This window comes from Coregonus clupeaformis, chromosome 12 (assembly GCF_020615455.1).
Source record: "Coregonus clupeaformis isolate EN_2021a chromosome 12, ASM2061545v1, whole genome shotgun sequence".
Classification (NCBI taxonomy): domain Eukaryota; kingdom Metazoa; phylum Chordata; class Actinopteri; order Salmoniformes; family Salmonidae; genus Coregonus; species Coregonus clupeaformis.
The window spans coordinates 7,711,374-7,726,526 of record NC_059203.1 but is presented as its reverse complement, the minus strand read 5'-3'; the positions used below and the strand labels follow the sequence as shown (position 1 = coordinate 7,726,526).

General features: G+C 42.0%; 1 protein-coding gene and 1 pseudogene across 1 annotated transcript; one reads left to right on the top strand and one right to left on the bottom strand.

Moving 5' to 3' along the window:
* Positions 1 to 40: 40 nt before the first annotated feature.
* On the bottom strand, positions 41 to 5,563 carry psmd6 (proteasome 26S subunit, non-ATPase 6). The gene is made up of 8 exons (XM_045223685.1): positions 5,267 to 5,563; positions 4,632 to 4,837; positions 4,256 to 4,401; positions 3,788 to 4,007; positions 2,054 to 2,162; positions 1,732 to 1,900; positions 1,434 to 1,511; positions 41 to 263 (listed from the first exon to the last, which is right to left on the bottom strand). The coding sequence occupies exons 1-8, from the start codon at positions 5,409 to 5,411 to the stop codon at positions 167 to 169; spliced, it is 1,170 nt and encodes a 389-aa protein (XP_045079620.1). The 5' UTR covers positions 5,412 to 5,563; the 3' UTR covers positions 41 to 166.
* Positions 5,564 to 7,697: 2,134 nt separating this feature from the next.
* LOC123492108 lies at positions 7,698 to 11,886 on the top strand (annotated as a pseudogene).
* The last annotated feature ends 3,267 nt before the right edge of the window (positions 11,887 to 15,153 follow it).

The following is a 15,153-nucleotide window of genomic DNA, read 5'->3' as shown; positions in this document are numbered from 1 at the left end:
ATCACTTTCATCCATGTCTGTATCAAAGGAAAAGAAGAAGTCACCAAAAAGAATTTTATTATATACACAATAAGGGTCAGTTCTTCAGACAAACTATTGGTGTGGATACTGGTACAACAGAAAACCCCAGATCTCCCTCCCAAAGGACAAAGGTAACACTGCCATGTTACATGTTAATAACTCGGGACAGCTTCTGGACGCGGTTGAGCAGTAGATCCCCTTTCTTGATTGTCTCCTGGTACTGCCAGTTCTTGCTATCAGGTCTGAAGGAAATAAAATACAACACTGAGCTCTGCCACTTTTAATATAGAAACCAATGTTTTACTACCGTTCAAAAGTTTGGGGTCACTTAGAAATGTCCTTGTTTTCAAAAGAAAAGCATTTTTTTTGTCCATTTAAAATAACAAATTGATCAGAAATACAGTGTAGACGTTAATGTTGTAAATGGCTATTGTAGCTGGAAACGGCTGATTTTTTATGGAATATCTACATAGGCGTACATAGGCCCACTATCAGCAACCATCAGTCTTGTGTTCCAATGGCACGTTGTGTTTGCTAATCCAAGTTCATTTTAAAAGGCTAATTGATCATTAGAAAACCCTTTTACAATTATGTTAGCACAGCTGAAAACTGTTGTGCTGATTAAAGAAGCAATAAAACTGGCCTTCTTGAGACTAGTTGATTATCTGGAGAATCAGCAATTGTGGGTTTGATTACAGGCTGAAAATGGCCAGAAACAAAGTACTTTCTTCTGAAACTCGTCAGTCTATACTTGTTCTGAGAAATGAAGGCTATTCTATGCGAGAAATTGCCAAGAAACTGAAGATCTCGTACAACGCTGTTTACTTCTCCCTTCACAGAACAGCGCAAACTGGCTCTAACCAGAATATAATGAGGAGAGGGAGGCCCCGGTGCACAACTGAGCAAGAGGACGAAAACTGTGTCTAATTTGAGAAACAGACGCATCACAGGTCCTCAACTGGCAGCTTCATTAAATAGTACCCGCAAAACACCAGTCTCAACAGTAAAGAGGCTCCAGATACACAACTAGTCTCAAGAAGGCCAGTTGTATTGCTTCTTTAATCAGCATAACAGTTTTCAGCTGTGCTAACATAATTGTAAAAGGGTTTTCTAATGATCAATTAGCCTTTTAAAATGATAAACTTGGATTAGCAAACAAAGGTGCCATTGGAACACAGGACTGATGGTTGCTGATAATGGGCCTCTGTACGCCTATGTAGATATTCCATTAGAAAATCAGCCGTTTACAGCTACAATAGCCATTTACAACATTAACAATGTCTACACTGTATTTCTGATCAATTTGATGTTATTTTAATGGACAAAAAAATTGCCTTTCTTTCAAAAACAAGGGCATTTCTAAGTGACCCCAAACTTTTAAACGGTAGTGTATGTGAAAATGTTATTCTTACCTGTTGGTTTCCACAATCTCGTTTACTTTGTCGATTTTGCAATGGAGGCGACCAGCAGCTATGAATCGGGAGAGTTCCCTGAGAGCGAAGGAAAAACAAATGTAGTTATCACAGTACAACCTTTTCTGTTCCAGTGTAATCAAGAGCAATAATCATTGTCTTCTGACAGGCGGCATCATTCCTACGCGACTCGCAGTCCTCAACCAACGGAGTAATCGCTATCTGACGTAAGACAACCTCCAGGATGAGCACTAATAGGTTTTGTGGGTATGGGACAAGAGGTAGACGTGAGACTCACTGGTCAATGAACTCTGTACTGACTCCAAAGGCCTCAGCCATGTAGCCCAGGGTGAGTGAGCGGTAGGACTCCAGGAGCTGGCTGTAGGCATGGATACGCATCTCCCTCACGTAGTAACGGTAGTGAGGGGCAAACAACCAGTCCTTCTTCATATCCTGCTCCACCGTGGCTGCAGAGAGAGGACAGAAACAAACAGGTTTACAACTAAGGAATGACGGGAAGTGAAACATACATGTCCACTCACTGGCTGCAGACATCAATGCTCTTCAGCTTTACTTTTTGTAAGCCTAAATGAGGGGAGAGCAAAGGAGGGGTGTCTCACCCAGTGACTGGAAGAAGACAGAGTAGCGACACTCGTAGAGGGAGAAGAGGTACTGGCGGACAGCAGGGAGACTGTGCAGCACCTCCAGGATCTCTGCTCCCTTTATCACCTGGGGGAGAGGGAGAACAACACATTAGTCCACAGGAGATGCTACAGTCATGCCAGAACTAGAAATCTACCAGCTAGAAAGTATTCAGACTGCTTGACGTTTTCCACATTTTGTTACGTTACAGCCTTATTCTAAAATTGATTAAATAAATAAAAATCCTCTGCAGTTTACACACAATACCCCATAATGACAAAGCAAAAATAGCTTTTTGGAAATGTTTGCAAATGTATTAAAAATTAAAAACAGAAATACCTTATTTACATTAGTATTCAGACCCTTTGCTATGAGACTCGAAATTGAGCTCAGGTACATCCTGTTTCCATTGATCATGATTGGACATGATTTGGAAAGGCACACACCTGTCTATTTAAGGTCCTACAGTTGACAGTGCATGTCAGAGCAAAAACCAAGCCATGAGGTCGAAGGAATTGTCCGTAGAGCTCCGAGACTGGATTGTGTCGAGCCACATATCTGGGGAAGGGTACCAAAACATTTCTGTAGCATTGAAGATTCCCAAGAACACAGTGGCCTCCATCATTCTTAAATGGAAGAAGTTTTGAACCACCAAGACTCTTCCTAGAGCTGGCCGCCCGGCCAAACTGAGCAATCAGGGGAGAAGGGCCTTGGTCAGGGAGGTGACCAAAAACCCGATGGTCACTCTGACAGAGCTCTAGAGTTCCTCTGTGGAGATGGGAGAACCTTCCAGAAGGACCACCATCTCCGCAGCACTCCACCAATCAGGCCTTTATGGTAGAGTGACCAGACAGAAGCCACTCCTCAGTAAAAGGCACATGACTGCCCGCTTGGAGTTTGCCAAAATGCACCTAAACACTCTCATACCATGAGAAACAACATTCTCTGGTCTGATGAAACCAAGATTGAACTATTTTGCCTGAATGCCAAGTGTCACGTCTGGAGGAAACCTGGCACCATCCCTACGGTGAAGCATGGTGGTGGCAGCATCATGCTGTGGGGATGTTTTTCAGCGGCAGGGACTGGGACACTAGTCAGGATCGAGGCAAAGATGAACGGAGCAAAGTATAGAGAGATCCTTGATGAAAACCTGCTCCAGAGCGCTCAGGACCTCAGACTGGGGCAAAGTTTTACCTTCCAACAGGACAACGACCCTAAGCACACAGCCGAGACAAAGCAGGAGTGACAAGTCTCAATGTCCTTGAGTGGCCCAGCCAGAACCCGGACTTGAACCCGATTTAACATCTCTGGAGAGACCTGAAAATAGTTGTGCAGCAACGCTCCCAATCCAACCTGACAGAGCTTGAGAGGATCTGCAGAGAAGAATAGGAGAAACTCCCCAAACACAGATGTGCCAAGCTTGTAGCGTCATACCCAAGAAGACTCGATGCTGTAAAACTTGTTTTTGCTTTGTCATTATAGTCAAGGGGTCTGAATACTTTCCGAAGGCACTGTAGAACATAAGTGTCTTCACTTAAAACAAGTTTGAATGTTCATGTTCTGGCATGTAGAAAGTATTGTCTACACATTGTTTTCTGCAACCACACTGTCTTAAAACGACCAACTCTAGAATGACGTAGTCACATGGATGCACTGTTGATGACAACACTGCCACCGTGGCTCCAGAATCTTCCTCCTCTCCTGCTACCAACCTTTTCTCTGAGGTCGGGCCTCTTCAGGGCAATCATGCAGACGTAGACAGTGTACGTGACGAAGGTCTTGTAATCCATGAGCTCATAGGAGGTGAAGGTGGACACTGTGTCCAGGAAGAGCTCAGCAGCCTGTTTAAAGTCACGAATTGCCACACAGTACAGGCCCTGGTACACCTTGAGACGGTTCCTCCTGTCCCAGTCACCCCCCTCCTCAATAAGGCTGTGCAGACACAAACAAGGTCACTGTAATGATGATGCTTACAAAATACGAGGATATAGAAAACAATGGCTTACAACAAATAAGAGTCAACAATGGAATGCAGGCAAAACGATATGAAAACACCTAAACAGGCCTAAACAGTTCCAGTCACTGCAAATATAATTCTTAGAATAGATAGTGAGGACCCCAAATGGCATGTCATCAAAGTAGTGAATGCAGAGAGAAGCAGTCCCTTTTAGCCAAACTACCTTTTAGCTTTCTCAGTGTTGCGTGTGATGAGGTCACTGTCCATGTAGAACAGTCCAATCCTTAGCAGGTAGAACACAATGTCTAGTCGATGTCCCAGGGCCACAGTCTTATCAAAGGTCTTCCTGAAGGCAGTCAACGCTTCCTCCTGTGAAATGAAAGTCAGTGACTTGTTTGATTGAGCTAGTGATGTACGTGCCTGGCTAGGTTTTGCAGAGGCAGCTCCTTGCTTTATAAGTATAAAATATGTAGCTCTACAATGAGCTATGGGCTGACACCATGTATTGTATGAGGTCAAATCATGGTACTAACAAATAACATGGTTTCTTACTCTGTGGCCTCTGCTCTGAATGTAGTAGCTGATTAATGCAAACTCACCTTATTCCCGATTCTGATTAGATATTCAGCTCTAGCCATCATTGCATCTCGGATTTCACTCTCCCCAAGGTTCTTCTCTGCATCTTCCAGGACGTCATCCAGGCGTTTTAGCTCGTCCTCGTTGGCCTTCTTCATCTTACTCAGCAGGTCTGTGTCAAGCTGCCACTTTAGGTCTTTACACAGGCTTTCATAGTAGGGTGCCATATCTGAAACAAGAGACAATTCATCATCAGCTATAGTGGCTAGCTAGCTACAACTTGACGGTTGTAACCTTGGCAACATTCTAACGTTAGACATTTTTATTTAACCAGTATATTGCCGTTATCTGTTTGAGTAGCTAACTAGCAAACTTAGCTAGTTATAATACCTTGTATATTGAGTAGCTAACTGACCAGTAGCTAGGTAACATTAGCAGTCTGATTTATGTCTGACAGTGACGCAACGTCACTGGTTTAATTTCAGGCCAGAGACAGTCAGAGTATGTTAACGTTAGGGAACTAAGCTAGCGAGACAACCGTGTTACTTGCAGCACCATACTACGGACAGAGCAACTAACGTTAATGTGGTAGCGGAACAAACTAGCTAGCTAACGTTATTGTTGTTGGTTTTTTTGCGAGGCAGAAGCCTAAACTCACTATTCTCTTTGATTGAGTCCATGAGCTCGGTTTTCACTTTAGCGTCCTGTCGGTGACCGTCCATCGTGAGCAAAAATTTCAGCTGTGCTATCCTAAGATCAGGGTTTTTAGGCAGACCCTCTTCTTCCAGATTTTCCAACGGCATTTTGACTAGTATTAAAGTAATGAGCGCAGATATTTTTTTTATTTGTGACAACAATAATCAGAGGGATCTTCTGCTAGTTTGCTAACAATGACTACGGAAAACACTGATCTGCCACTTCCGAGGTACGGCGCAAACGAGTTGAAAAGAGAACGTCAGAGGTGACAGGATGAGAACGTGCTGCCCTCGTCTGGCTAAAAAGGGAATGCCCGCCGAGCACACGAAGAATACCAAATTATCTCATTATAAAGCAGGTCTGTAACAACTTATCACTCAACAAAAAATATATATTTTGCCAGATGTATTTCTTACTTTCTACAACATATACAGCGATGAGTACTGTGTCAGAGACAGTGACTCAGGGGTTGAAAGGTAAGCTCCCTCTGAGATGTAAAAAATGAATCTTATTCCAAAAAATATCTAACAAAGCCATTGTCTGGTGGACATGCAGACATAAATAAGTGTGTTACATGGAACTCTCAAGATACACAGCATGGAGACTTTGCTGAGGCACCTGGTAGGCACAATTTGATTATTTAAAAAGGACATACTTTTTCATATCTGTGTTACTATATCTAATTATTAGTTAACATGAGAAACAATTAAACTGTTGAAACCATGATTAATATATATATATACAGTACCAGTGAAAAGTTTGGACACCTACTCATTCTAGGGTTTTTCATTATCTTTACTATTCTCTACATTGTAGAATAATAGTGAAGACATCAAAACTAAAATAACACATATGGAATCATGTAGTAACCAAAAAAGTGTTAAACAAATCAAAATACATGTTATATTTGAGATTCTTCAAATAGCCACCCTTTGCCTTGATGACAGCTTTGCACACTCTTGGCACTCTCTCAACCAGCTTCACCTGGAATGCTTTTCCAACAGTCTTGAAGGAGTTCACACAAATGCTGAGCACTTGTTGATAGTCCCACTAAGCCCAAACCAGATGGGATTGCGTATCGCTGCAGAATGCTGTGGTAACCATACTGGTTAAGTGTGCCTTGAATTCTAAATAAATCACAGACAGTGTCACCAACAAAGCACCCCCACACCATAACACCTCCTCCTCCATGCTTTACGGTGGGTACTACACATGCAGAGATCATCCGTTCACCCACACCGCGTCTCACAAAGACACAGCGGTTGGAACCAAAAATCTCAAATTTGGACTCCAGACCAAAGGATACATTTCCACCGGTCTAATGCCCATTGCTCGTGTTTCTTGTCCCAAGCAGGGCTCTTCTTCTTATTGGTGTCCTTTAGTAGTGGTTTCTTTGCAGCAATTCGACCACGAAGGCCTGATTCACACAATACCCTCTGAACAGTTGCTGTTGAGATGTGTTTGTGACTTGAACCCTGTGAAGCATTTATTTAGGCTGCAATTTCTGAGGCTGGTAACTCTAATGAACTTATCCTCTACAGCAGGGGAAACTCTGGGTCTTCCATTCCTATGGCGGTCCTCATGAGAGCCAGTTTCATCATAGCGCTTGATGGTTTTTGCGACAGCACTTGAATAAACTTTTAAAGTTCTTGAAATGTTCTGTATTGACTGACCTTCATGTCTTAAAGTAATGATGGACTGTCGTTTATCTTTGCTTGTTTGAGCTGTTCTTGCTATAATATGGACTTGGTCTTTTACCAGATAGGGCTATCTTCTGTATACCCCACCTACCTTGTCACAACACAACTGATTGGCTCAAACGCATTAAGAAGGAAAGCAATTCCACAAATTAACTTTTAAGAAGGCACACCTGTTAATTGAAATGCATTCCAGGTGACTACCTCATGAAGCTGGTTGAGAGAATGCCAAGAGTGGGCAAAGCTGTCATCAACGCAAATGGTGGCTATTTGAAGAATCTCAAATATAAAATATATTTTGATTTGTTGAACACTTTTTTGGTTACTACATGATTTCATATGTGTTATTTCATAGTTTTGATGTCTTCACTATTATTCTACAATGTAAAAAAATGTAAAAATAAAGAGAAACCCTTGAATGAGTAGGTGTTTTCAAACTTTTGACTGGTAGTGTATATATTAAGAAATTAACTTCTTATTATGAACAACACATTTATAGCTATAACTTAATTAATTGCTGTATGAATGGGTAATAACATGACAATAGAGAGGTACAAATTAGACAAAAAACTGAGCATCATGACTCAACTAAACAGGTGAGAGAAGTAATGTTGAAGTAGGCTATCCATGCCTTCTCCATGCCATTGTGAAAATGTTGATGAAATATATGTAGGCCTATAACTGTAATTGTAAAATGTTTATCCTGTTTATGTTCTCCATTCCAGACCATGTGGTAATGCTCTAGTCTTCATAATCATTTTCGGGACTGGCAGATCTTTTCAAAATGGGTTCCATGTTACTGTCATCAGTTCCCCTTCACCAGTAAAAGACATCAGCACAAAAACCTCATTCTCACACAAGTTAACTTTGCACATTCACTTGTGCTAAAATTAACACCTAGCCTACTTCACCAGGCTTGTAGACATACTACTGGTGAACTGTCTGTTGCCTTAACCATGTCTGTCTGCTTGCAGTACATCCAGAGCTTTGTCAATAGCAGTTGGATTGGGCGACGTGAGGAAACCCCACCGGCACAGACAGTCAAACTTATCTGGTCTATGTATGCTGTAGGAGGTCTCCTGGGATCTATGAGTGTCAGGTGCATTGCACAGATTTTTTTCACCATCTATACTCTTTTTATTTTGAAAGAGAGCCATGTGACTATCATTGTTGCGACGGTGATAATGTTTACGAGTAGGGGGGGATATTTTTGTTTTTACATTTAGCAGACGTTCTTATCCAGAGTGACTTACAGGAGCAATTAGGGTTAAGTACATTGCTCAAGGGCACATCAACAGATTTTTCACCTAGTCGGCTGAGGGATTCGAACCAGCAACCTTTCGGTTACTGTCTCAACACTCTTAACCGCTATGCTACCTGCCTAGGCTAGATTACCTGGTTAGGCTACCTGCCACACCTGATAGATCGGTTTCTGTATGGATTCACTGCAGGTAGGCCTATGTGATATTGCACCTTAAATTTCATGCAGATTAGTTTAATCTAAGGATCATTATGTCATGGTAAAATAGAATCCCAGAATGACCTTGTATCTTACAGTGATAATAGTAATTTATGTTTTATTCTTGTTTGTGAACCTCAGGTTCAGGAGCAAATATCCATGCGATATACCTGGGTGAGAGTTCACTCTAAAAGATAACGGGCATGGTAACACTAACGTCAGCTACTTTTGCCTCCATTGTTAAACTGTCAGGACAATTTGTTGGACTAATGAAAAGTGCTATTTTTGAATTTCAACATTTCCCTGAAAAAAAGAAGCATCAAGCATCACACTAAACATATGGTTGTCAATGTGTGCCAAATCGGATATCCTGATGATTGATGCTTTGTCTCAACTTTCTCAGAGAGATTCTTGGCTGTGAGAATAGCTGGAACATCCTGCTGTGTGTTCCAACATGTTTCTCTGTGGTACAGCTGCTAACACTGCCCTTCTTTCCTGAGGCCCCAAGGCACCACCCTCTGTCTTTTATCCCATACCTCAGGGGGTTTTGGCTCGAGGGTCATATCGGGATTTCGAAATTCAACGGAGGGCCGCACAGATTTTTGCGGACCAGAAAAAGGCAGGTTATTTCTACATACTATCTATCTATTTTTAGACGTTCAAGTGTGGCCTGGATAAAAAAAAAATAATAATAATAATAATTTCCCAAAAATATGTTTTAATGTTTTTTTACTAAATCCCTCACAGGCCGTATTTAATCGGCTGGCGGGTCAGATGCTGCCCGTGGGCCATAGTTTGCCCACCGCTGCCATACCTACTGTACATCCTACTCACAACCTCTTCTTCTCTTCTGCCCTTTACCCTCAGATCAGTGAGTTCTCCTTTGACATCTTCAAGGAGGCAGGCATCCACTTGAATAAGAGCCGCTGTGTGATTCTGGGTGTTGGAGTGTCTGAGGTCCTCACCGCCATCATCTGGGTGTGTCGCTGGGGAACATGGGCTACACTACAGGGGGTGCACTACGATACCCCTCTGCAGTATTATAGTAATCAGTCCGGTCTCGAGACCACATATTGAGAGGGGCCCTCTGTAACTTCTACAAAGCATGTACCCAGGCTAAAAACGTTAAAAGTAGAGTACTTTTTAATTAACTTGAAAATGTCACTGGTTAAGTGGTCATTAGACAACAGTGATAAGGACTAATAAGCTAAAGTAATCAGTGAACAGTATAGGAGAGTGACCATAGGGAAAGAAACACTGTGCAGGAATCCACCCCCTGTGCATACCGTACAGTAGCTCCGCTAGGTGGAACATGTTTGTCACTAAGATGTGAATGCCACTCCTGAGCTCCTAAACATTAAATCATGTGTGAGCTCCTCTGGCTTTGCCGTCCCCTAGGCGGAGGGAGGGAGGGAGTGATGGAGGGAGAAGGTTCCGGATAAGTTCTGTTATGTGCAATCATCCCCAGGGCCTGCTGATCATGAGTGTGTGGAGGAGAGCGCTACTCTGGGGGGCTTTGGGGCCATGTCTGCCATCATGATATGAATCACCATCACTCTCAACCTGAAGGTGAGCTCTTGACCTTTCAACTCTCCTGCACTGTGACAAACCTACAGTAAGAGGACCAAGGGGATGATACGTGGATGAGACAGTTTTGCTCAAAATACCAACATTACATTGCTGTGATCATCAATGGGTGATTGATCAGATGCATCCTTCCCTGTTGCCTGTGGTATTCCTAGCTGGAGTGTTGCCGTCTCTCACACATTATATCTTTATCCAATCATGCCAGCCTGCAGCGTTTGTCTTCACTGGAATCCTGTGCTGGCTTTCCTGTGCTGGGACTAGTCTTCCCTTTCTTATTGTAAGTCTATAGCGCACCATCAATATACTGTACCTCTATATGTATTCAATACATGTAAAGGACAGCAGAACACTTCGGAATGAAGTCTTGTTATATAATGCTTTTTATAATGCTTTCAAAGTTACCAATTGAGATACAATAAGATTTCCTGAGCTCAATTCACATTGTTCTGCACTATGACAGTTTGATACCCCAGAGATACCAGGCATACAGTAATTCCATACTTTGAACATCATATTAAAACCTTTTTTTATCATCAGTATTACTTTTGTCTCAGCCGGTCTGTGTAAAAAGCAGAGCTCTAAATTAGGTACCAGTGGAATATATAAAATTGAAAGGTTTCCTATAGCCATGAGTAGAACAATAGGACAGGACTATTTAATCACAGGCTCTCAACCAACCGTCCAAGTTGTTCCCCTAGTTATTGTTGCTCTAGGAACTCACCTGCATCTTCTCTTTACCACAGGAGCTCTTTACTCAAGTCGTTCAGCTTCGTGCTGTTCGCCTGCATGTGTCTGTTGGCATGACTCTACATCTTCTCCTACCTCCTGGAGACCAAGGGGAAAACCCTCCTGGAGACCAAGGGGAAAACCCTCCTGGAGACCAAGGGGAAAACCCTCCTGGAGATCTCAGGGAGTTTAAAAACATCACTCTGTGTGTAAAACCCCTCTCAGATGACAAGACCCTGGAGACAAAGTTATGAAAACTGTTGAAAGCAAATGAACTGAGATGTATTATACTCTGAGTTGTTTAGTTTGTATTTTAGCATTGTCCATCATATATCTTTATACACTGCATTCACAGCCATATACCATATTCAATAAAAAAATCTAAACGTGTTATATATCTGAATGAGTTTAATGGACCAATTGAAAATAATAATATGCTATTTACTCTGATTTCTTTCAAAATCCCTTTTCAAATAGTCGTTAAATTACTTGTAAAGTCCTAAAACAAATGTTGTTTCCAACTTGTGTTATAGGACCTCACAGAAAGCCATATGGTCTGGTCTGATGTTCTTCTGTTTTCCTGAGGTTCATAGTAGGATATTTATAGGACAAAAATGCACTCTCTTTATCTCTCAATTTATCTCATACACCACATAAAATCCACCCCAAGTCTGATTTCTTACGGACTCATTAGTAAGAACCGTGTAGACTTAACCAATGCCCATGGCCAACGTGGGAGACTCCCTCAGCCTCTTAGCTGGCTCTTTGTCCATAATGATGAGGCTGGGTCTTTGAGGGTTGGCTTTTCTAGTATGGTCCTTGAGCTGGTGGCTCTTTGAGGGTCTCCCCTTCTCCCCCTTATCACTGGCTGCCAGCTGCTGCTGGGCACAGGGTCTTCATTAGCAGTTAAATGCGCTGGGTGCACAGCTCCTGTTCGGGGATGGGGAATGATTGACATTATCTTGGCTGGGGTGAGAGGGTGTATTGGCGTCCTCCTGTTTGCGTTGTCTCTAGAGGGGATTAACTAGAGGATTAATTAGAGCTACCATAGTGATGCCTAACCGTCTTTCCCCATAGACCTGCCTGCCTGGTCACTGCCTGGCCAATGGGCTGCTTTTACTCTTTACAGTTTTTGCCTATTGCTTACACACTTTTTGCAGAATTTGGCTCATTATGTCAAAACTCAACACACAAGCCAATCAGACATAGCACTTGGAGATTAACAACTCACATATATGCCAAAATGAAACACTGCAATCAAAACTTAACACTCCTTTCTAAAAATGAAATTCTTGCAACAAAACCATACACACAAGCAACATTTGAATTACTCTTTCATATCACCAGCAACACACTGATGGGCTTTATATAAAACACTGCAGTCTTTGTGTTTCTATTTTTATTGTCATTTTATTGTCATTGTCTTCTGTAAAACTCAAAAGTAGAATTTCTGCAGTAATCAAACAGTATTTACAAAAAAGTTTTTACAAAAAAACAAACATTCTTACAGAAATACTTAACATCAAATTTAGCAACAAAACAAAACAAAAGCAAAAAAACTAAACAATTACTGGATAAATTGCTATTGGGGGAAAAAACATATACTTGTTTTGTGTGTGTGTGTGCGTGTGTGTGTGCGTGTGCGTGTGTGTGGTGGGGGGCGGGGGGGCTTATGGATCACGCCTTCTGTTCGGATCTGGCCACAAGACCTTGTCAACATCACAGGCGATGTCCTCGCGGGCTAGGCATCGGGGAAAATATTGCCTTGTGTGCCGAATCCACCCTTGGATTGATCCCACCTCAATGTCTCCACATGCCTCTTCCATTGCTTGCAGAAGAGTCATGCGAGCATGTGGTTGCCGATCATATACTTTCCACCGCCACGCTGAAAATAATTCCTCGATTGCATTTAGAAAGGGGCTGTAAGGGGGCAGGTATAAAACTGTGAAATGATTATGGTTGTTGAACCAATCTCGGACCAGAGCAGCCCGGTGGAAACTAACATTATCCCAGATGACAACAAACCTGGGCTGCTGTGGTCTGTCCTGCACAACTGCATGTAGTGCATCTAGAAATGCAATGATCTGTCCTGTATTGTAGGGACCTAGAGTGGCATGATGATGCAGGACTCCTTGGACACTAATTGCAGCACACAAGGTGATATTTCCCCCACGCTGCCCAGGGACATTTACAACAGCCCTTTGTCCAACTACGTTACGGCCCCGACGCCTGGTTTTGGCCAGATTGAAGCCTGCCTCATCCACGTAGATGAACTCATGCGGCAGTTCGGCGGCATCAAACTCCAGAACTGTCTGTAACAGAAAATATTGAATAGTGTTACTGAAAACACATACAGTAACTACAATGTCTATATTTTCACACAAGTAGGGGCTGGGTTGGGTGAGTATAGACAAAAACTACAAGCTACAGGCAGGGCATGTGGCAGCATAAACCCTCATTCCCACATCACAATATATAGTATGTAAAGTAAAGTGACACATACCTGCACATAATCATGGTACAGATCCTTGACCCTGACACTGTTCCTCTCAAATGGCACCCAGTACAGCTGCTTCATTCTGAAGTTATGTTTCTGTAGGATGCGTCTTAGTGTAGAAATGCTGACCCTGTTGATATTGTTGAATTCATTTCCATTTGCAATTATGTGTTGTTGCAACTCACGAAGTCGGATTGCATTATTTTCTCGCACCATTTCAATGATGGCAAGCTCTTGTTGTTGAGTGAAGAGCCGTTCCCTTCCACCTTGAGGAGGTCGTCCAACCATTCTGTAGAAAATGCCACCACAAGATGTCATTGGTTAGGTTATTTTTCACATACTGTACTTTCAAACTGTACACAGTACTGCAACATCACAATGGTATTCCTTTACATATACAGTACTTCACAGCACTACCCATTTTTGTATAGTATAGTTAGTACAGTAATATGATACAGAATCATGTGACACATACAGTAGGTACAGTCTGGAGTAGAAACTTGAAGATATACCTGTTCTCCAGTCGGAATGTCCTTATTATCGATGCTACTGTGTAGCGACTGAGGTTAGGGTGGACTCTTTGCCCAGCCTCCCTCATGGACAGGCCATGATTTATCACATGGTCCACCAGTGTAGCCCTGATGTCATCTGATATACGTCTCCACACTGGTCCTCGTCCTCTTCCACGTCCTCTTCCACATCCGACTCCTCTCTCTCTTTGTCCTCCTCTGACTCTCATTGCCTCCATGCTTGCAAAGTTCTAAAAATGGCTTACCTGAGGCCTATTTGTAGTGCTAAGGCTCAGACTGATTGGTGTTCTGTTTTCTGTGCAAGTGTTTTCAGGTGTGTATGTAAGTGCATACAATTGCCAGATGAGTTTGGCATTTTGAACAGAGTGTTTTCCCAATGATAACAGGTGATTTCGTTTTTGAACAAAGTGTCTAATGTAAGAAAACGTGTGTAGTGTTTCGCAATAAGTGTGTTACAGAATTGCAAACAAAGTGCAAAGTTGACATTGTGTTTAAGCTATGGTTACACTGTGTTTAAGGTATGCTACAAGAAGTTTAGGTATTGAGGCTTTGGTCTAAGCATTCGGTTTTAGTGTGTAAGCAATGGGCAAAAACTGTAATGGAAAATGCTGACACTGAGGTAAATATCATGGACACATATAGCAGGTATTTCAGTCTGAGCATTTGTGTCAAATAAAGGGTTAGACTTAGACCAAACAGTATCCATGACAATGCAATGTTCTATATCTAAACTGTAAACTAAACTGTCAATAATAATAGATTGATCTTGGGAAGATGAACACTCGATTTTGTCATATTTAAGTGTAAGGGATAGACTATATTGGTTTATTATTTCTAGTGCTGTAGTAAAATAAAAAATATATAAAAAACATTCTAGTGCTGTAGTGACATCATGCTCTCAACAGATGGCAGAGTTTATCTGCGTTGTGAAAACAACATCATTCAAGGCATGACAGAATAGAGTTGAATCTCCTACAGTAGGTAAGGAGAACATATCTCCCAAAACTCCAATACTGAACCATGCTGTGGCACTGTAATACATTCATATTAACATATTAACATATTCTCTGATGGAATGAGTGATAAAAATAGGTTTGGTTGACTGATGCTGCTTCTCAATACAACAATATCGTATGTCTCTGAGAATGTATTTATTTAAAGTCCATTCTCTATCCTTTACTGTTTTCCCTGCTCCTCCATATTAAGCACTCAGGAACAATATTGCAAACAAAACTTTCATGGTGGGGGGGGTGACAGAGGGAGCGAGAGAGGGAGGAGAGAGAGATAGAAAAGGGCAACCAGTGAAGAACAAACACCATTGTAAATACAACCCATATTTATGTTTATTTATTT

Bases quoted from the DNA above. Each gene is read 5' to 3' on its own strand.
- psmd6 (XM_045223685.1), bottom strand. From the start codon at position 5,411: ATGCCGTTGGAAAATCTGGAAGAAGAGGGTCTGCCTAAAAACCCTGAT. The intron at 4,402-4,631 runs GTGAGTTTGCAT...TTCATTTCACAG, and splicing joins TAATCAGAATCGGGAATAAG to GAGGAAGCGTTGACTGCCTT. The intron at 1,901-2,053 runs GTGAGACACCCC...CTCTCTCTGCAG, and splicing joins TGTCTTCTTCCAGTCACTGG to CCACGGTGGAGCAGGATATG.